The sequence below is a fragment of the Chlamydotis macqueenii genome, chromosome Z (assembly GCF_036417535.1).
Source record: "Chlamydotis macqueenii isolate bChlMac1 chromosome Z, bChlMac1.mat, whole genome shotgun sequence".
Taxonomy (NCBI): Eukaryota; Metazoa; Chordata; class Aves; order Otidiformes; family Otididae; genus Chlamydotis; species Chlamydotis macqueenii.
The window spans coordinates 18627304-18650678 of NC_141593.1; the positions used below are offsets into that span (position 1 = coordinate 18627304).

At 38.5% G+C, this 23375-nt stretch overlaps 1 protein-coding gene and 1 pseudogene across 4 annotated transcripts; one reads left to right on the plus strand and one right to left on the minus strand.

The window, feature by feature from the left end:
- Positions 1-103: 103 nt before the first annotated feature.
- Positions 104-22900, minus strand: MIER3 (MIER family member 3). 4 transcript variants are annotated; one of them, XM_086770587.1, is made up of 13 exons: positions 22714-22842; positions 21980-22004; positions 19628-19773; positions 17807-17941; positions 16238-16358; positions 13933-14018; positions 13359-13431; positions 10737-10888; positions 10193-10274; positions 6252-6343; positions 4448-4575; positions 4095-4240; positions 104-4012 (listed from the first exon to the last, which is right to left on the minus strand). In XM_086770587.1, exons 1-13 carry the CDS (start codon positions 22720-22722, stop codon positions 3555-3557), a joined length of 1653 nt encoding a protein of 550 aa, XP_086626713.1. In that variant the 5' UTR covers positions 22723-22842; the 3' UTR covers positions 104-3554. The 4 variants fall into 4 exon arrangements, with proteins under 4 accessions (XP_086626713.1, XP_086626712.1, XP_086626715.1 ...); XM_086770586.1 differs by having other exon boundaries at positions 6252-6346; XM_086770589.1 differs by lacking the exon at positions 21980-22004 and having other exon boundaries at positions 6252-6346; positions 22714-22900.
- On the plus strand, positions 7392-8941 carry LOC147596279 (uncharacterized; annotated as a pseudogene).
- Positions 22901-23375: the final 475 nt, after the last annotated feature.

Genomic DNA, 23375 nt, shown 5'->3' on the forward strand with positions numbered 1-23375 from the left:
TGCAGTACCTGGCGTTCTTAAAATGTGTTGAATTACTGCTAAATCTTTCTGAAAAGGGAATAGCAAACATAGTGCAGATGCATGAAAAGCTTCACGAGTAAAGAAAGGTTTCCAGACATTTATTTCTGGAACTGTACACCAGGTATTAAAGTACAACAAATACAAAATAATGCTCAAAAAAATCAGTGTTTATGTACAAATATTAAAACAACAGCGACTTCCTCTTGAACATCCGATACTAAAACATGTTCCGATTGTCACTAGATTTGTTGTTATGCACAGGGTACTTACTTTGAACTGAGAATAACTGCAATCTGCTTTATTAGGACTATAACCATTCCTACTGTATTTTACAATTGATAGCGTCTTCCTTCTTCTTTCCATGAAAAATAGGAATAAAAAAAATAGCAACCTTGTCATTATTTTATAAATTACTGTATTTAGTTTGCCTGTCTGCAGACAATGTGCTTGTAATGCTGGGCAAATAGTGTCCCTGTTGGTCAGTTTATCCATTAGTTTACATTCAAAGTTGAAATATTCACTAGAGACTTTGGTTAAATTAAGTAGTATCACTATGTTCTACTTGATCTGAAGTTTTCCTATATTTCTGACCCTCAGTTTTACAAATTTAAAACAGGAAACAATTGCACAATTCATTGACCTAGTTGTACACAATTTAGTATTCTTCAAACAGTATTGTACATCCTTCAAGTAAATTCAGCAGTTTGACTATGACAAGAGAAAAACTAAACATTTAAAAACCTAGCATGAGAAGATGGCTTACAACTAACCAAAGTAAAAGTATTGCTATAATCACAGCACCAGTTACACTTCTAAATGAATCAGCTATCCTCTTCAAATTCCCTGTACATAAAAAGGATACATTTACCAACACTGCAGTTGCCCATTATGGATTTTTTGGTTTGTTTGTATGAAGAAAAAGTGTGGCAAAGGACAAAGAATTCATCACAGTTTGTTACAAGAATTGTGCTTCACCATCTAAGAACCAAGGTAATGTGACTTCTTCATATGGTTGCAATTCAGTTATCTTCATGCTGACTTTCAAAACGCAATTCTTTTAATAAACAGTAACAAGTTCTCCATTTAAATGTTTAAACTGAGAGAAAAATAAGTAAGTCCAGCTTTTAAAAGAAAAATTCAATAAATAGCTATTTTACATGGATAAAGTCATAGTGGTACAAATTTATGAATGTCACCTCAAGCATGCACAAAAATGTTACTATACACAGAAGTAGTCAGAAAATATTGAAATAGATATCTAAAAAGATATGAAGAATTTACATATTTACAAAATCTTGCAAATTATTGCCTCATTTTAACAAGGAATTAAAAGTAAACGATACCAGCTAGCTAGCCAACAGGCTGAATAAGATCAGCATTTAAAAATCTATTAGACTAGCAGGAATTAATTTTTCTCTCATACCATCTTCTGAATTTTGGTCAAAAGTCTTTATTAAATAACTAAAGTGTCCATTCAACTTGCTGACAACCCAAACCTTAGACAGGTCTCTGTCTACATTAAGAGCCCAGCAATGCATAGATAAACTGAATATATTACTGCATCAGCTAATGAGAATGGGCATGTTCATTTAAGTGCAACTGGTATAAGCATTCAGTCATCTTTGTATAATTTTTATACAGACCAGCCACTCACTGTAAACCCACAGATAAGCTTCAATGTATAACAATGGAGGATTATGGCCAGTATTTTACAAAATTAGATAAAATGTGTTGATTCATAAACAAAAGAAACAAGGTACAAAGTTCAGCACAAAACACAGCAACAAGAAGCTGACAACTTGGCTAAAAATGTCAGAGTACAACACAGGGCCAAGGCTACCCGTTATTTACTGTGTACTTACTAAAATTACCTATTTCAGATGTGTAAGTTAAGAACTCATTATAAAATTATATCTGCTTTTGTCCACTGTGCTAAACTAATTTGTGTTTAATATGGTACATGTGCTATTGCGTAAACACTTCAACGCAATCTTCATTACAATGTTGTGAAGAAAACTCCATATGCTGCATCCAAACCTTAGGATGTCAATGCAGTTCACAGTATGCATAATAAATACCCTCTTCCCTTTCAAATATTAAAGTCACTACTTTGTAATTACTCAGCATAACCTTGAAGCAACTATTACAAATATCAACAATGCAAACTTAATCACTTGAATAATGAAAACAAATTAGTGGCAATTAAATTTGTAATACAAACAGTGCAAAAAAAAAAAAAGTATGGTGGGAAAGGGGTAATGAAGTAAGGTTCAGTTGCTCATTAAAAAACCCTGCAAGTCATACGCTATAACAACATGTTATAAGCCAATACCATGTTTGGTTTGACTCTCCCAAAATAATTAGAAATAAAGATTACAAAACAAACTTCCTGGATGGCTAAATTGCACTCAGTGTTCAAAATAAAAAAAATTACTGAAGTTAAATAGTTACTTCTATGGGAAACATTTCTACTCATCCCTTCCTATTTGACCAAGGCTGTGAAGTGCCATCTCTGAGCCAATGACCTACCAAAACAAGTAAATGCAATCCACACTAAAGGAAAACTTTCAAATATGTACTTCAAGGTTCTACTATTCCTATATAAACTAGATAGTCCCTCAAAATTGTAACGCTTTGAACTGCAATGCTCCAAACAATTTAAGATGTCTTCCAATGTAGACTGTTTAGTGGTAAATCCTAAGCTGTGCAGACTGTAGCTTTATACAACATCAGCTACCTTACGAAAGTCAAGATACATGATTACATTATTCCTCAAAGTCATGGACAAAACCCATCCAAATACAAGATAGCCTAAAATGCATCTTTTTAACCCAGTAAGTTTAAAGTACACAGACACCTATGGCAACATAATTACTTCTGTGTAAGGTAGCCATGGCTTATAATTTTGCAACAGCATCGAAGTGTAGGTCTTCACACTTCACTCATGTTAAGTCCCTTGTGCTAGCTTCCACCAAGATGACCTTGCCGTTTTGTAAACTGAAGTGCTCTAGTTTAGTATCACATGAGAGAAGGTTCCATTTAAAAAACATCCTTGTATGTTTGTGCAGTTTAAATTAAAGAAACTCACCCCTGCCTTTATAAGAAAAAAAAAAAAAATGCTACATTGAGCAGGGATCAGGAGTGGTACCTGTAAACATTGTTATTCCACTGCATCCATTACGGCAAAAGTAACTTAGACTAAAAAGTCACTCCAATCCGTTCAGAACTTCTGTGCTGGTTTTGAAATGGTGGCCTCCATCTACAGGCTTTAAAAAAAATTGAAGCAGAGCTTAAAGCTGCACCACAGAGTTCTCTTAGTTCCAAACTCTGCTGAACATCCTATGATATTTCCACATTTATGGACTGAAAGAAGAAATTACTCTTGATAAATCAAGATATAGTTCTATACATACAAAGACATCACTGATGTCATAAAGTTCAAACTTCCAGTGAAAGACTAAGCAAACCTGATAGCTCCCATCAAGTTTACTACTACTGCATAAAGTACCCACTGTTTGTTTAGTTTTCCACAGTCATTCCGAGTGAAGGGCAGCATGCTGGTGAAGAGTGTGGGTATTGATAAAACCATTTGTCTCATTTGCAGATAGACTGCTGAAGTCAGCCACTGAAACAGCCATTTTGGCACTGGTAATGTGATGCGTGTGGTTCTCGAAGTCCACACCAAGGTTATTTACAGAGACATCATTCATGAAAGATTCTGGGACAGCAATTCCCATTTTCAATCTCTTTGCAGGTCTTTCTGTCTCTTCACTGCACATGTTTATTGGGTTTAGCTCTGAATGATAAAAGCCAGTCTCAAATAAATTAAAACAATCACTTTCACCATTGCTAGGCAAGTTAAGCAATTCTTCTGTTCCAACAGGCACGTGATTAACTGGTGCTCGGGGTAAGCTGTCCATAGAAGGAAAGGCATCATCCAGGCAGTTCACATCTGAAGTGTGGCAGACTGTAGCTACACTATTTGTCAATGCTGGGAAAAAGAGGAACACAAATGTAAATGAAATAGTTGTTAGTGTAGTTACAACAAAAGCTTTTTTTTTTTCTTGATTTACCTGTCAACTCATTGGCAGTGATAGAATTCAGAATGCTTAGCTGTTGATCAGGAATGGTTTCTGTTCGACTATTAGATGTTAAGGCTGAAGAATGCACTGCTCCACCAAGAGCTTCTGCTTCATCTACCAAACGATCCATGTAGTCCCTAAAGAATATTACAAGCATAATGTATTACTTAACTGGAAAACAAGGCCTAAAAATGATGATGGATTTAAATTCAGTTGCCATAGCCACTGCAATACTACGCTGCAAGGACAGGAGGGGAAAAAAAAAAAAAAAAAAAAAAAAAAAAAGGAAATTTCTACATTAACAATTTGCAACAGAAAACATATTCCAAGAACATTTTACTTACGTAACTCCTGGATGATGGTTGTATCTCTTCTTTCCAAATCTTGTTTGCTGAGCGAAGTAATCATAACGTTCTGACTTCTTCCACATGTAATAGAAAGCTACACACTCAGCAACTGTTCTGGTTCTTACCTAAAAGGCAGCAAGAGGAATTGACAAAATTAATGCAAAGACTTATGCTTCTTCATTTCCCCAGTTCCCATATTCCTGCAATATTCTTAGTTTTATTGTTCTAGTATCTGGAACAAACCAGTTAGCTTAGGAGACTTCAAAGAGATCTATAGTTTCAAACAAGTATGACATTTATTCTGTTGTATGCATTACCGGCTTCTTTAAAACTAGATTGAAACTGTATCTATATCTGAAGCATTTCAGTTCATAACCTGTGTAACAATTCTTTAAACTATCAGCGAGACTCTTAAGGAAGAAAAGGGTGAGCAAATGACCTAAGAGAAGTGAAACAGAAAAGACTTTCACTACTTATTCCTTTTCAAAAAGTCCGAAACTGTGGAGGCTTTGACAACAGATATTCACAACAATAAATGCTTAAACGACAAAATAAAATTGTAGTCTTATTGAGAATGCATTAAGGACTCAAAAGATGCATTATGATTTATGTTAACTGTTTGTATCTTTCCCCAAAATGGTGGTTGCTATGTGAAGTCAGATTCTTGGAGGGAAAGCTCATTACTTCTACCTATATTCTTATACACTATATCCATTTTTAGATGCAGAAACATTTCACATCATCATTCGCCCACAGTTCCAGTTGAAGTTTTACAACTAGAACACACGAGTCTATTCAGACACAGTCTGGCAGTAAACCATACTTGAGCTTAATCAAACTTACAGAAACATCACAGGCAAATTCAAAATACCTTGGGTGTAGCAGTAAACCTTTCAAGTTTAGACACAAACATACCAGGCAGAGGAGGAAATGAACAGATGTCCATATGCTAGTATATGAAGTCCCAGTTAACAATGCTTTGCAGTACAGTGGTAAGGAAACATCTCTTCTTAAATTTCTCCATGCACTAAATCTTGTCTAGCTGATACTTTCCATATACATCAGCTTATGCTGGGTCCCAGAACTTTCCCTAAACTTTCTGGCATTTTATCCACTTGGAAAAAAACCCAGTTGATTTCTTAGACAAATTCTGGTCCATAGTGACAAGATACATCAATGAATGTGCTTTGTTGCACGTTGGAAAAATATTTTTAGATTATTTCTTTGCATCTCTGATGAATTACTATTTATTGGTAAGGACGATTTAGAACCCAAATATTTATGATGGAACAGGTTAAACTAGGTATTGAGCGAGACTAGGTGCAGCAATCACAGCCCTATAAAGCTTATCTAAAATGCAACAAACCCACCAATCTCCTAAAGAAAAAACCCTCAATGTGGTATCAAAGCATAAAGGGGATCATATAGAAAATTTGGGAACATCCCCATATTGTCAACAAAATTAAGTCAAGAAAACGTGCGTTTTCCCCTCCCACAGCCATGGTATGGAAATACTATACTTCTAGGAGAGACACACATTTAAACTAAATTATAGTATAAATGCATTAGTGGAAGTAATGTCAATGTAAGTCGATTTCAGAGATAATATATTGACTCATCTTGCAATGCCAAACTTTTCCAATGACACTGAAGGAAAAATTGGCACAAAAATGTCAAGCTGGTTTTAATATGCTGGTTCTTATTTCACTCTTCTCCATGGCTTCTGACAAATGCATTGCTTTTACAGATTTTCAGCATTGTATCATCTACTAATTCTTCCATTTAACTGTAAAATACTAACCTTGTTTTTCTGTATGAGATGAAAGTCTTTTCCATAAATCAGAAGTGCATGTTCAAAGCTTCTGCATTCTTCTTCTGTCCATGCTGTCATCTCTTCTAGACAATTACAAAAGTAGTATGATAAACTTATTTTCACTCACTACCCTTTTACAGAGAATAATAAATTTCTGTTGCTAACGCATGAATATCCAAATGCATTCTAAAACCCCCAACAGTTCAGTTTTTTCAATTCATGTTCCTTCTTCTACTGTACAGATATCCTACCTGAAATCTGAAATTCTTGTTTATAAAGACTCATAAAAGAGTGTGATTTCTGGAATCTTTTAGCCTCCAGGGCAAAGGACATTCAAAACATTTTATTTATTACTTCTTAGTAAGTTTGTCATCAAAAGACCAAGGTTTGATCACGTCACCAACATACCAGTGAGATCATTTTTCTGAATATTTCTTCTCACATATGATACAAAGAATGGTGGTTGTTGGAAAAAAGAGTGAATGAACAACCTGTTGCAATGGACACCCTGACTCTGAGTTGGTTAAGCCATCACTAACAAGAAGGCTTGACTGAAGTCAGTCCTGCTCGGCAAACTGTGGGAACTGTGCTAGGCCATTACCGTCTAAGGAACTAAGGAGTATAGGCCATGTCTTAATAGGAGCTAACAGTACCAGACTGAGCTGAGACTAGCCAAAACTAAAACTGCTACAGCTGCACACCTGCAGATACACCAAAGGACAGGTTGACTATGAGTCAGTCACTTCATGCTATGAACACTTGTAGCCCCCTGAGCCCATCGAGCTCTCCTGTACAGCAGCAGGCAGCACAGAGGTAATCTTCCCTTGAGCAGGGAAGGGACACCTCTTACCTGGCACCTGATGTCTGTAAACGAGGTAAGCAACATCTTACATTAAGCCTAAAAATGTATTGTATGCTAGTGAAGTGTATATATATCACGCTATAGCTTAATTATTAGAAGTGCAGTAAGTAGTAGAGTGTTTGAATACTGCCTAATTATCAATTATTGTTAAATCACTGTTCAATTACTATCCAATTATTTCTTAACTACCATTTATCATTCAATCACTGATTATGAATTGATCATCATTTGAATATTAATAAAACCTTTTAGTTAACTCCAAAATGATGACTTTTCTTAATAATTCACCTGCGACAAATATTGGCATAGTTAGCAGGATGGCGGATTCAATCAGTGACTGCTTATGGAAGCACAGAGTTTACCGTTCACTGAAATTTTCCGATGACTGGGCACACAAAAACCAGGATAATTGGAGTAAGGTAATATAACAGTTCACTCTTGTAAGAGGGAAACTGAAAGATGGTAAAGATTAGTTAATAATAATATAAAAGATGTTGAAGAGGTACTTAGGAGCTACATATTAGTTTAAGGAATATAAAGAACAAGAAAGTAGAATGTTACAAGATGAGGACAAATAAAGAAAGCAACAAGACATGCTGTTACCTCTGTGAACAAACCAACTGCTGAAACAACTTGGGGTGGAAAAAGAAAAATGCAGGAAGGTAGAGGATAAACTAGAACTCATGACAATTCAGGCCTCTGTGCCTCGCAGATCTTGTAAAAATTTGTAAGCTAATCCTTTCACTGGAAGACTGAGATGGAGGTATTTGGGAGAATCCTGATCAAGAACTTAGCAATGACAGTGAATTAGATTAATGAGAAATTAAGGTAGCCTCTATTATTAAAACTGAGGCACATGCCAGACCTCAAGGAGGCAACTGGAGAAATACAATAAAGACCACTCCATGAGAACCCCTGCAACTGGCCAATCTGCACAAAAAATATGGGTGGAAACCTGGTGAGAGTGAGACTGAGTACCTGTCGTGCACCTCCTCAACTGGACGAGATTGTATTTGTCAGATCAAGGCGAAGCGGATGGCTTCTGTGGATCAGGAGTGTTCTTGGAGAAGGGACCAGCCCCTAACACTGAACCACACTCAATTATGCCCAAGCAGCATATTGGGCAGGGGGCACAGACCCCTGGGACAGTGGGGAGCCTACTGCTATATCAGTAAGAGCATTGAGTGAACTTTTTTACTGGCATTACAAAAGCAGCCTGCCTTCAGAGGCAGGTGCACAATGTGGTAGTTACCCCTGCCCCTGTAGACACCAAAGCCATGAGACGACTAAAAAAGGCTATTTTAAAAATGTACCTCATTGCAAAAAGGAATGAAATAAGACACAACATAAAAAACGGATCTCAGGAAGGTCAGGATGGCCAGCCCTGCCTCCAACCTATCCCGACCTGGGCAGACTTGATGCATGGCATTGTAAATGATAGTGGAGAAATGAGGTGGTACAAACTGACACCAGCAGGGTGATTCTGAGATGATACAGACAGCAGATAGATCCAGCAAGTAAGACAGACTCCCCATAAGCCCTAACACTTTCCTTGATCTCATAAACTCCCTGGTGAGGCAGTGGACCCCTGGAAAAGGCACAATGAACCATGCAGGAAAGCCTTAGCACTAGGCATACCTTGGGTAGCCATATGGGGCCAACTCACTGCGACTATACTTAGTCTGCTACAGGCTTCTGAAAAACAACGGATATCAGGGAATCTGGAACAAACCAACCATCTGCTCCTAAAGATCCCATGAATAACCCTTTCAGACTTCTTAAGGAGGAACTGCAAATACTTTTTTTTTTTTTTTAAGATAAAATCTGCAGTTTGTAAAACTAAAATTCAGTTTTAAAAACAACAAAAAAAAATCAGTAAAAAAGAACAGAACTTTTTTTAAAAAGTAGCTCAAACTATTTGAATAGGTCAGTTTTGTCTCAAGTATTGTCACTTTCCTATTATGGCTTTGGGTCTACATATAATTAAGAACGGGTATTTCAGGCATCTTACAGGCAATCCAGAAAATCTCTTTTCAGCTGACATTTAAAGCCAATAGGAGGGCAGGGGTGGGGAGTGCAAGTATCAGTCCTTAGGACAGAATTCTGCGGTATGAACCACAAATAGGCAGAGGTATTTTTCAATCCCAAACCAGAAATCTAAGTCCTATAGAGTCGTGGGATTTAGGACACAACTCTGCAACTGATACTTCCTTATTGTTTAGGTCTACACAATCTCTTCCTGTACATGAGCTTTCCAAAGCACTGCTCTAATATTCTTTACTCTCTCCTTCAGCTTTACCTTTGATATTTAGCTTTTGCAGCACCTAACTTGTAAACACTCAAGTTCCCTTTGGATTCAGTTCTGGGTATGGAGTATCTGCCAGAATATCAACTTATACCAGGGCTCATACTAATTTCTACTTTTTGCAACATATATGTTAAAATACAGAATGAAGAACTGTCTTTGCTAAATGATAAACCCAGATTTTCATTTAAGGGAGTAACAAAGTCGGGGACAAACAAGACGGAAGCTCGTTTTCCACTGTAAACTCGAGCAAAGCTTTCCACGCTCTACCAAAGACTTATGGAACTATAAAGTAGAACCAGTTTAGTGTTGGCATAGCACGTTAGCTCAGTGAGGATGAGAGTGGGGCGTACTTGTATAGCCAGCTATGTTCTCCCGATTCTGGTATAAAAGTCATCAGATTATAATTGATCATGATCTCAAAAAGATATTGTAATACAGGCGAGAAGTGCCTTACGGGAGCAAAGTCACTGCTTCTCCCACTCCCCCACTCAGTCTGTGCCATTCTTACAATAGCAATGGAGGAAAGAAGAGAAGGTGAACAGCTGATCCTGCCACCTTTACACAAGTTGCAAACTTCTCTAGCAACAATTTCCAACTTGCCAACAGTCAGCTTACACCTAATCTGTGCTAAAGACATCACGGGAAGGTATGTGCTCATCAATCTGATCCTTACTCAAGGTTTTCTACACAACCTTTTTTCTAAAAAATTTTTTTTTTTTTCAAACACACATTTCTGAAAAACCGAGCACTCTCTCTTACCCTGAGATGCCTTTCCATTTGAGCAGTATCTCTCAATTGCTTCTTTAACATTATGGCTACTTTTAAGAAGTTCATACAGCGCCTATAAAATAGAAAAAGGCTTTAGAAACAGCCAAAATTTGCAAATATCCAATCTAGACTTCTAAAACTAGCCTTTCAGTGAGCAGATCTAACGTAAAAAAAAAGATAATTTATCTTTATAGATGATTAAAATTTTAAAATAACAACCAAAAGCAAAACCATCCAGAAGTTCAGGCAAAGTTTAATTAAAAAAATGTAAAACACTATATGCAATTATTAAAAAAGCTGGATTTGTCAACAGCGTGGCAGTCAGGAACATCACAGATCACAACACTGCCAACATTCAAATACTAGTAATTTTAAGTATGTGCTTAAAACTACAAATATGATCCTGACCCCAGTAACACCTAATTAAAAAAAAATAAAGAAATTAGTATTGCTGTCTTTATAATACAAAGCAGAGAAAGAGAACATGTTAATTACAAAGCAAGGTATCACAAATGGAACAGGCTACATAACATACTTGTTCATTGTCCCGTGTATGTAGTCCTTCAGGAATTCTGCCAATCATTTTTTCATTTCCTGTTCTTAAGGAGGTTTCAAAAAGGTATTCTTTAACTTTACTTTCTGAGATCACATCAGGTTTCCAAAGTAAATGGTCATCATTTTCATATGCTGTTAAAACAGAAATCCATTAACACCAAGTGTGACATTTTTAAGAGTGTAACATTAAAAGCTATTTCACAAAGACAAATAACAGGAACACAGAAGTAATCAAATCAGGCACCATCATGCCACTTTTAAATTGCAGTTCACTGTTACTCCAAAAACCTCAGTCAAGAGACAGACTCTGCAGTGTGGTATGTTGAAGAGATTCAGGTTCCATGAGGACGAGAGATAAGGGAACGAACAGTCTTTACAAAGGAGCAGCTTGTTGACAGCGAGATGATTCAAGTCAAATTACGCCTACGTATTGACCGTCTTCAAATAAACAAACTAGCAAACCATTCCCCATTTTATTCAGCTATTTTCAACAAATAAACTATAGTTTATAGTTTACAGTAAAAGAGTGTAGAATATTACTTTAATATTTCAGATATTACAGGTAAAAAAAAAAAAAAGAGGAGGTGACTAATTGCTAATTTCCAACAAAAATTTGCCAAAAATTACTTAATGGAATGGAAATCTATGTCTTAGTGGTCTCAATGTGGTAATTTGTTTTCCATTCAGTAACAACTAAACGTTATTAAAAACTGGTACATTGTATACTTTACAAGCAATTGGGATGTATAGTCCCCCTTCACAGTACACTGAAATAATGTATGCACCTCTTAAGTTGATTATTTGAAGACAAGATATAGGAAACATGCAAGAGTTGGCCTGAACCTTTGTCAGTCTGTGCACATACTTCAAGTCTGGATTAAACTATAAATGATTTATTCTGATAATAAATGTGATTAACATTGTTCATACTGTTTCACATACTCTTGGTGATACAAAATTAGAAAGTTATTAAATTCATTCACAAAAGCATCATAGCTTTTAAAGTAGAAGAGAAGAAGATTCTCAAATCTCTCATAAAACTGCAGGATACATCTCCTCTAAATGTTCCGTTACGGCTTTAGAACATGGAAAGCTTTCAAACAGACATGTGATAAGTGCAAGGCTTATAGAAGAGCAGAGCTGCCTTGTAGCACAATTCTGGTAGCTGGGACTACATAGAAGAAATATAAGCCCCTGTTTCCCATCACAAGCTCTTCACGGAGTAGAGAAGAGGCTTTCACAGGATCCTCCACCTCTACCAGCCAGGTCCAACCTCTCCAAACCCTGGTGACACTCAGCTTCAACCTCCTTTATCAAACAAGACAAGTCAGTCCTTCTTACTAGAGTCCATGACTGATAATCTCAAGAGGAGCTCCTCTGGCTCTACCTCTTTGCTCCCAGCCTCACCAGTGGACAAGACTCTCCCTGGTTCTCTTAGCACCAGCTCGTTCCAGAGAAAGCTGTCAGATTAACCCCTTCCTGGTTGTCCTCTGGTTACTGGTCTTCCTCTAGTTCTCGGATGAGGAGAAGTCAAGATGTGTAAACAGTAAAAGGACTATCCAGATAAATCTGGTTCGTATTCCTTCATTTCTTACAACCCATAAACACCATACTTGAACCTTAGAAAACAGGAGACTTCCCTAGGTCTCTCAAGCAACACAAGAGAAGTTCACTTGCTAATGATTCCAGCTCCATCCATACCAAACATTCCTACTGCAAAGGATCACTTCTCAAAAAAGCAGTTGGTAATGGTGAAAAGACTTGATACACTTCACTTGAATAATACTGCCATGAAATTTTACAGTTTGAACACAAGTAATTTACAGAATACTGAAAATTTAAAGAAAAAAACAGAATGCCCTTTATTAATATAGCCTCAAAACTGTTCCTTAATTTCACAGCTGTTCCACCCATGAGCAAATTTATTTCATTATTTGCATTTTGAATTCCACAGCTGAATGGGCTATATTGTTCTCATAGTGAAGGTTTCTAAAGAAACCAAATAAAACTCTATTAAATAAAGTTTTTTTTCAACTTTAGCACAATTGCAGTTTTTAACCTAAATTTATACTGGAATAGCATCATACTCAAAACACTGTATTTTTTAAAAGACAGTGTATCATCTGCATCTTTTAGTCATGCTATGGAAATTTAAAATAGTTTATTGCTTTGTTTTCCATATCTGTTTTGTAACCCTCTCTGTTGTGCTTGCAAAAAACAAGCAAAGAAAACTACTATTTTGAATATCTTCAATGTAAACGAAGTTATATGCTCATAGCCCAGCTGTAATACTCTGATGAAAATACCTCCCTCTTGACCCACAGTTTGTTGCCTCCTAGTATTACCAGATACTTCAGAACTAACGTGGTAATCCACCCTCTGATGTTTTCTTGAGAATGTCCTCTCAAAGTTGAAGAACCACATTTCTGAGACATGATTATATGATGGTGTTACTTCAGTTTTCTAATGCCTTTTTTTTTTTTTTAAGGTCTCTGAGACTTCATCTAAGCCACTGAATTTACCCTATAAATTTAAATAACATTTTTCCATCAACTGCTATGGAGAAATATAAAATAAAAAGTAAAGAATCAGAAGAACTTACCCTTTTCATCATCACTGTATCTGCCAATGTAAGGTGGAATTTCAGCCTGGTACTGTGAACCAACCATTATTTCCTAAAGACGTAACAAAAAAGAAAAGAGAAGGGTATTAACTCAATATTTTGTGTATGGAAGCACTAAAAAAGCCATTAACCTGGCATTTGGCAGACAATTCCAGAATTAAGGTACTATTTTCGATACATACTATAAATCTTAGAATCATAGAATGGTTAGGGTGGGAAGGGACCTTTAAAGGGCATCTCGTCCAACCCCCCTGCAAGGAGCAGGGACATCTCCAACCAGATCAGGTTGCTCACAGCCCCATCCAGCCTGGCCTTGAACGTTTCCAGGGATGGGGCATCTACCACCTCTCTGGACAAGCTGTTCTAGTGTTCCATCACCTTCACCGTAAAAAAAAATTTCCTGTTATGTAGTCTTAATCTGCTTCCTTCTATTTTAAAAACATTACCTCTCATCCTACCACAACAAGCCTTGCTGAAGAGTTTCTCCCTATCTTAATGCATTTTTCTTAACAGCAACTTTTTAAAACTTATTTTTAAAAGATAAAATTATTACCTTTCTCAGATCTTCAGATGAATTACCATTGTCTGCCTCTACATCTTCACCATCTGATTCCTTATCTCCATCACAGGTAGTGTTTGCTTCAGACACAAAGAAGTTTGTTTTTAGCTAGGAAGAATTTTCAGTTCAAACACAGAACTACAAGACATTCTTTACTTTTGAAAGGAGCACCTGCTTTTATTCTGGGAGACACATCAAGAGCCTGTTGATCTACATTTCTATTAAACTAGGATAAAGTCAGGAGGCACTGGTACTTGTATACTGCAGAACTGAAACACTTATCATCACTGCAACTGAGACAATCTACAATATTTCTAACAGTCAATGGAAATGACATCATTTTTCTTCATCAATTTTCTCTAGTAAAGGCTTAAACCTTACAGAAAAGGTATGAGAAAAATGGAAAATGTCCAAGGCTATTTCTTAGTCTCAGGTTAATCACAAAGAAAGGTAAGTTGAAGGTATGTCTTTATTATCTACTAAAATCTTGCATTAAAAGTTTTAATGGGTATTCAAAACACTCTTTTAAACAAGGCTCTCTCAACATGGAGTGAAGATACAAGAGAGATGTACAAAACGGCATAAGCAAAAGTCAGCAAAAGACTGCTTATTCCTCTTTAATTTTTTTTTTCCTCTTAGGAAGAAATACAGTACAGTACTTGAAGCAATTTAAATATAGTACTCCAGAAAAGAACTCATATTTTAGAATCCAGAACACTGTGGTACTGGGTTCTGAAGTAATTCTATTTTTATAGCTGTATAATGTGTAATAGTAGAATGGAATCTACAGTTCGAAACAATTAAAGCTATTTTGTACTCTCAAACTCCAGAAACAAGATGCTCATAAACAGGGTTGCAATTTCAGCTTCATCACAACTAAACAGGATCATCAACATCAGAGACAATATCCAAGACTCTATGGACTGAGGCTTCTCTTCTGTAATCATTTCTACAATTACCAGTCTATCTCTTTTTGTTGTTAGAAGTAGCAAGTGAGAAGTTAACATGAATATAGGAAATAACAATATGCCTGGATAATCATAGGCAATTATTTTTTCGAGTTAACGCAAGTTTAATAAAATAGCCTGTATTATGTATTAGACATGGTTATCTTAAAAACAAATGTTATCTTAGTATCTGAGAAATTGACAGAGATGAGGAAAAAAAGATGAAACTGGCAACAGCACAGAGAACTGACAGGTCGCTCCCTGAAATGGTGGATATTCTTATTTAAAATGTCCAGCCAAAAGCTCTATTAGAGAAAGTAACATTCTGATAGAAAACCATGATAGTTGAAAACAAAGATGACTGTTTCTTAATCCTCAGTAAGATGAGGGGCTAGTAATTTATTATATAAAGCTGCCACACTTTCAGTGTCATACTCATTAACAGTTCAGAAACAAGGTTTAAGTACCAGCAAGTTTGGTGTTCGCTTCATTGAAAAAAGGGCATTATAATTTTTAAGGGTTTTGTATCTCTTTCAATACAAATGTGTTTTATTTATTACACAACCAGCAGCATGCAAAGTGCTACAATTGATGATGACTGAGGCAGCACATCTTCTTTACCATCCCCTTTCTCTAGAGGGATGAAATGCCCTAGGAATAGCTTACTATACTTGCCAAATTAAAACCCTGATTAAAAAAACCTCCACATTGCTCTAACTTCAGTACACCAATGAACAAATGAGCTGCAAGAGGCAATAAGGAGTATCTCATCCGGGATAAATGAACCACTGGTTCTCAGATCTTTCCCACAATAGCTCCATGGGTAGTGAAATTTTAGTGGTCAAGGGTTTATAGGCCCCATTCCATATAAAACCACTTTGGCTCACCCCATAAAGTCCTATGGAAAAAGTCTTCAATGTGTCAAGGAAAATAATCACAAAAAACTGTGTCCTAGTTGACATCCACAGCCTGCATGACAGAGTCACTGGCTTAAAACTAGGAACAAAAACTTTAGTAGTGAAACACTAATTTAAAAGAATGGGTTATATATTTGTGTAATTCACTAGCATATTGAAAATCATGAAGGGTGTTCCTCAATACCACATTCATTATGAAATTATTGTATTTGTAGAGAAATTAATATTACTTGTGCTTTGCGCACAGTACCAAATATAAATCTTTTACGTAATCAGTCATACTAACCAAAGACAACATTCATGTACAACATCCTGCAAAGCACTGCTTCTCAATTCCTGGTAAAGTCAGCACTACTCTGCAATTTTGGTATTTTAAGCTAGGAAGCTATACATGCTAAGGCTTTTTGAGTACTATTATAAAATTAGGTTTCCTACATCTTAATGGCCGAGGAAAGAAGTCTGTAGCCTCATGTGAAGTAACTGATGGTGTCAAGTCATCAGCAGAGGATTGTGTTTCTTCATCATCACCCGACAAGAGGTCTTTAGCAATTTCCTCCTGTATCATTAAAATAAAAAAAAAATAAAACCTCAGATTGACTAGTAAGTATAGACTGGTGAGTATTTAGATTCAGCAAATTCTAAGTCTCATTAATTAAAATGAATTATTTTACCGTAAGTAAATTTAGCAGACCATACTCTCTTAATTAAAAAGCTACTTTGCTCCTCCTAAATCTAAGAACAAATACAACCATTCATTTCAGAGTTGAACACAGGGGTTTATTTCCCCTTTGTCATCTATTAATATAAATGCATAAGAAGTAACTTCTGCGAGTATCAATCTGAGATGTTCCTCCAACTGCTCTTAATGAAAAATGCCAGTGGAAACTGTCTCACATCTTTAGAATTCTGTCATTCTTGCGTCACAGATATACCAAAGCTTTCAAAGGCTGTTACCTCTTAAACTCTGAGAAAAAAAAAAAAAAAAACAAACCAAAACAGTCAGGCACTTCCACAGACTTTTGCTGAGAGGACAGTTACACATAATAGACAACCTGTTATCTTCCCAAAACAAACAAAAAAAAAGGACATCTCTCTATGTTTAAAAAAAAGGAAAAAAAAGAGAGAAAGAAAGAAAAAGTACACTTCCTCCACTAGCAGACATGTTTGAACCCCTCTGTATAGAGGTTAGGAAGAGAAAGAACTGTATTAGACAACAAGCGGACTACATTTTTTGTAGCCTCAACACAATAATGAATCCTAATGAGAATCAGATGTGCAGAGCCATCATTATACCCTACTTTCTGTGGAGTTTACCATTACATCATACTCACAGAAAGTTTAAAAAAAAAAGAGAGAGAGACATATACTTACTACCTACTTACTTTATAATCCAAACTACTAGCTGCATACACTTTACAACCAAAAATCAGAATAAAATCTCAGAATTCAAAGTTAGCTTGCAAATCAAGTTTCAGGTTTTTACATCAGCAATGCAACACTTACAGTCACTGCACATAAAACAATCTCCCTCTCACTCCCCAAAGTTGAGATCTTTCCAAATCATATGCATTTGAAAGCAACATTCCAAAGCTTTCAGGAGTGCATTTTCAAGTTATCCACAAATGTTCTGATACTTGACATGTGTGTTGGAAGCCAGAATTATTATTTCTGGACACTGCACACATAAAACAATCCCACTTCTGTGAAAAAACCTCAACCTATTTAAAGTTCTTTGGATGTGTTTTAGAAGAACTCTTAACTTACTCATTTCTCATTTGCAGTATACAGTGTCACGTAAGTTGCTATGCATTTTTAAGTGTGATAATTATAATTAGAATCAGATCCTCAATATCCTTGAAAAAAGAATGAATTCAGAGTAAGATTGTATATTGAAATTTTAAAAGACATATTATTTGTAACATCAAAGGATAGTGAAATACAATTTTAAGTCACCCAGATTTCTGCTTTTAAATGATGATACAAGGGAAAGTGTTTCTGACTTACTTTATCTAGAGTCATATCTGGAAGTTCATCTGCAAGTTCACTTGGAGAGCTATCAGCACTGGAACCTGCCATAACTGGAATTGTGGGTTCATAGCCATAGAATGCCAGTAAATCTTCTAATGGCATATTTCCTTCCTAATACAAGAGGATTTACAAACATTTCAACACAATGCCAAATACTTGTAAAAAGTTCAGGCCTAAAAGGATAAGACATATTTTGAAAAACAAAAGTAAAAGACAAACAAAGAAAAACATAATTGAAAGCAGAAATCTTGATTAAAGATTTAAAACATTTTCAGGCACAGGACTGAAATAATTCACAACCATGTTTCTTGGCATACAGTGAAGTTCCATCAAGCTACTGAAGAAAACTTCTTACTGGATGACAGTAAAGACTAATTATTAAGAATTTGCTCCTTATCTAATTAATACTGTAGAGCATGATTTGCCTGTTCTTCAAGACAGAAGATATCCTAGAAATGCTAACATCCCCTCTACAAGACTTCAGTCCTACATAGTTAGAGCTGCTAGTGTGCAAAAATGCACAAAAGTAAACCAATATAGCAACTTTTAAGCCCTCTTTTCCATCTCCTGCACAATATATTTTACGATGATTGTTGAGAATGTAACAGAAGAAAGACAGCTAATGATACAGAAGGCAAAAATAAAAAGAAAGGCTTGATTTAAAACTTGTTTTTTCCAGCAGCTTTTGATCAAGTGATTTTAGTAAGTATCATCATACTCGCATCCTAATACAATTAATAAAACAGCATATTAGATCCTAAGTGTTTAAGATGAGTGCCTCTCAGTTCTTCCTTCTATTACAGAAACAATAAGATAATTCTGTGGGTAACAACTCCATTTTAACCATCAGACTTAGCAAGCTGCTTTGTTATTACAATCACAAGTTAATAATCAGAAATAATGTAGCTGGAAAGGTAGCAGGACAAAAAAAAGAAAAAAACAATCAGGAATATGAACTCTGTCAACTCCACGTTTAGAAAATTTATTTTCATATGGACTACAAAAACACAGCCTCATATTTGATGCTAAAAATTAAACTTTCCTGGAACTCTGATGACCAAAATCGGCAGTTATGCTGGGTGGTGTAAGTGGGTCACTGAACAGTAATGCAAGCAGCATCAATTTGGGGGTGTTCAGCATTCAGCAGGCTTTTAAAATGGGTGATGCACTGCTACAGATGAACAAGAGGTACAAACAGGAAAAACAGGTAATTAAAGAGTGTAAAATGGAATAGGAAAGCCAAGAAGCACACTGATCATTTTGTACACCCACCGAATGCCAAACCGATTAAACTACAACAGAACTAGCATTTACGTCGCAAATGAACATGATCCATCATGCCTAAAACAGGACTGTTTGTTTGCATACTGGAAAAGCAAAACCTGATCAACACAATGAAATACAGCTAGCTGCCACTGAGTAGTATGCAAAATGTAGAGTTTCAACTTATATCCAACTTATAAAACTTAGAAGGGATAAGCGGTATTAGATGGGAAGACTCTAAAATCTGCTTCATTGACTTTCCCTACCAAAGTGAAAGGACTACTAAATGAAAAATAATACGAACTTAACACTAACATCTTCGAAAAGCCAAGCTCAACTTTTTTGTGAGAATGTAGTGCTACATCCTAACCAAACCTGACTTTATTTTGTTTTGTTTTTTTTTTAAACAAGCTGCAAAGGCATGTTGCAGAAAACTGCATTAGAGAATACAAAGTGAAGAACAGGTAGAATGTTCTTTTCACTAGAAAAGTTACAACATGTATGGACATCTATGAAACAGCGAGTCACTCTTACCTTTTCCAAATCTTCAATTTCGGAGCCGAAATTTTTGCTTTCTTCCATCATTTCCTCTTCTTCGAGAGTTCGCTCATCATCATAATCATGTACCAGCATTTCAGCAGACGGGTCAAAGTCATGATCCTCAGATGACAAAGAGCCAACTATCAAAAAAACCTATATTGAGTGATTTTTTTTTCTATACCAACATAGGAAATTACATCACAGAAAAAAAATACAGTTGCCTGATTTTATATACAGGGTCAGAGCTCTCAGTGGAATAACTGGAACAAATTCCTACCTACTTGACAAATTCAGCCATTTCAGCTGGCCCTCCTTTTTTGTATTTTTAAGTAATAAGTACAGTTCTCTCTCTTGCAGTATAGAGTACTTGGGAGAAGTACCTAAACTACTCACGCAAAGTTTCAGAAAGTATAATCCCAAATTAATATTTCACAAATAAAGGACTGCTCAAAACATCCTTAAAATAAGCATTAAGGTACAAAGCACATGCATCACTAGATTTTAGGTGCTGCAAGACACCTGTAGACCCTATTTATGTGATTTATAGGGTAACTAGCATAGTTTTTCACTGGTAAACAGCTAACAGGTTATAAATCAACTTCCTACTAACAGCAAAACAAACAGTGACACTCCGGTCAGATTAGCCTCACAGATGGATCTTTTATTAAAACTAATTTAACGCTTAGCACTTGCTCTAGAAAGGAAGAATAAATATAGCAGAGTTTCAAGAAATATTGAGGAAAATACACTGGACATAACAAAATGCTTCTAATGGATCACATTAATACACTATTGTGACAGCTCTGTGGTCCAACAGGCACTTTTTCATTACTCAAAAGTATACTCATAAGTCATCAATTCAGTCCTGTTATTATTTTAAGCACATTTAGTCAATGGTTAGAAAGGCTAACATTAGATTCAACAAGTTTTAAAGATGTAAATATTCTGCACTGCAAAGTCAATGTTCTACAACAAAAATCACTGAACTACAGACTTATTTTGTTCACTTTCTCATGGCTTTCAGGATGGAGAAAAGAAACTGATTAGGATATTTTTCTTTTACTTCTGGTTTCCCCTTCTAGTTCTTACATACTAGTGTTCTGTTGCAATCCCTGGCTTAGAAAAGCAGCAAAGGAAAGTTTCACTACGAATTATTTCGATGTAAGAACCTCGGAAGAAGTTTCCAAGGAAACAGTTACAAATTTTCAAGCCTCTTAAAAAAAAATAAAGCAGTACCCCTCTTTGCACTGCTTCCAGCCTTGAAAGAGACAGTTGTATATACTAAAACTTCTGAGTTTTAAAGCATCTAATTAATTTTTCAGCAATTATGCTAAGTGTTCATTCCTTCCATGCAGGTAAGTAAACTTTGTTTAGCTTGCTTAAGATAATACTGTGAAAATTCGTAATACCAAACTGTAGAGAAACATTCAGGCCAAAAATGCTTTTTATTCACACACTATTGATATTTCGGTCTCACAGAACTTTCAGTATAGCTGGTAACACTACTCCAATTACAATAAAGACATTACGTGTTGAATTTTCCTGCTGTTGACTATCACATCCTGATCTGGTTTTAAAGAAGTCTCAACTGTCTTATCCAATATAAATTTACATATACGTGTGCTCAAGATTATTGCTTCTAATCACTGTTATAACGCATTTTACTTTTCAGTAACTCAAGTGGAAGTTCTATTCCACTCACAAACCTTAGATTAAAAAATCTGACTTTTTTTAGTAGCTCTGAATGCTCAATATCCCACTTAAAATTTTTAAAACCGTATTAAAAAACACAAGCTCAATAAATTTTGTAAGAGTAGCTTAAAAATAGGACAAATAGCCAATGCAGAAAGCAAGCAGTTATACAGAAGCAAATACATTTCCCAAATACTTCAAGAATAGCTCTCCTGATGTTTACCATCCTTGCTTGTGTAAAGTAATCCAAAGAACCTTAACAGCAGTTAAAGCCTTAAAAATTTCCTATTAAGATTTTAAACATTTTCTGTTATCACCAATAAGTAAAAAATTTACTCAAGCCTGTAGTTATCAGCAACAAGAGAAGCAATCTCTCTCCAAGCTACGTGGCTTTACTGAGATGCTGACTTACAAGGGCTAAAAAACTTTTTTCATTTTGGGTTCCAAGCAGGCAATTACTAACTGTAACCGAAGTTATGGGAAGGAGTCTACAGTGTACATCTCATTCTCTTAAAAATCTGGCAAGTCGTTAACTGTGTGCACATGAAGCGTTATGAAAACTATGAGGGGATAAATTTGGGAAGAAGTAGGAAGGAGTGAGCGGCATGAGGGCGGCAGGCCGGGTGCCGGAGTGGGAGGTGGGTCAGGACGAACCTGGGCTCGAACTCCCAAAAGAAGCCTGCGGGGAGAAGAGAGAGCGACGTGAGAGCGGGCTCCCTCCGGCCCGGCAGCGGTCTGCACTTCGTGCTCCGCCGGAGCTGCCCCCTTCCCTTCCCCCGCCGGCCTCGGCATCCCGCTCGACCTCTCCCACCCCTCCGTCCCTCGCTCGCTCCCCGCCTGCCGCTCTCCTTCCCTCCTCCTCCTCCGCTGGGAGAGGCCTCCCAGGAGCCGCGCACGGCCTGGCCGACGCTCCCGCTCCCTCCAGCTCCGGCCGGGAGGGACATGACAGGGGGAGGCAGCCGGACCGGCCGCCGCCTCTTCCCCGCTCCCAGCCCGGGGCTCGCTCCTCCTCCCGCCCGCCGGGCGTTTCTTCATCGCCCGCGCTGCGGCGGTGCCGCCGCCAGCCCGTTCCGCGCCCCCCGGGGCCCGGCTCGGCGGCCGCGCCCCCCTCCGCGCCCGGCCGGGGCCTGTCGGCCGCCCGCGGGCTGCGAACCCGGCACCCGCGCTGCGCGGCGCCCGCCGTGCGGCCTAGTCGCGCAGGCTCCCGGCTGCCCCGGCGCCGGCGGCTCCGCCGGCCGCCCCACCAGACTTCCCCCTCCCGCGCCGCCGGGCCGTGCCGGAGCCACCTTACGGGGACGCCGAGGCGGGCCCGGGGAGGCCTGCCGGCGGCGGGGGCCCCGCGGGGAGCCGGCCGAACCCCGGCGCCCCAGCCCGCTTTCCCCGCTCACCTCCGCCATATTGGGACGATCGGGCTGAGGAACAGCGCTGCGCCGAGTGCCCGGATGGGGCCGCTAAGCCAATGGCAGCCGCCGAGCCCCAGCCGCAGCCGGCCGGGGAGGGAGCGGCGGGGCCGGCGGGACCGGGCTGGGGCGGAGGAGGCGGCGCCGGGGCAGGGGCAACGGCTGGGACCCCACCTCCGGCGCCGCCACGGCCTCCCGCTCCGCCCGCCCCGGCCCGCCGCCCGTCGGCCGTTGCCCCCCCCCGGGGAGGACGCTCCCCGCCCGCCGCCGAGCCCAGGGCGGAGGGGCGCGGCGCCGGCCGCCACAGTCCACCTGCCCCGCCCGGGGAAGCCCAGGGCCGCCCGGTCCCCGCGGCGAGGCAAGCGGAGGCCGGGGAGAGCCCTGGCCGTGCGGCCTCGGGGGGTCCCAGGGCCGGCTGGAGCCCGGGTGGCTCGGACGCCTCCAGCCTGGCAATCCGTGGGCTTGCCGCCCTGTCCCGAGAGCAGGGGTGCCGTGCGGGAGCGGTACCGGTACGCGTACCGGGCTGCGTGACCTGCGCTTCGCTGGGTATCGAGCCACTTGGCAGGTGCGCGTGTGGAGGAGCGCCGGCCGTTACGCTGAGACCCGGCATCCGAGGTGTCTGGAGCAGGAAACAAAATGCCGAAACCTGC

Bases quoted from the DNA above. Each gene is read 5' to 3' on its own strand.
- MIER3 (XM_086770586.1), bottom strand. The intron at 19,774-21,979 runs GTTCGTCCTGAC...TTTTTTTGATAG, and splicing joins TTTTGGGAGTTCGAGCCCAG to TTGGCTCTTTGTCATCTGAG. The intron at 4,576-6,251 runs GTTAGTATTTTA...GCTGCCTTTTAG, and splicing joins ATCTCATACAGAAAAACAAG to GTAAGAACCAGAACAGTTGC.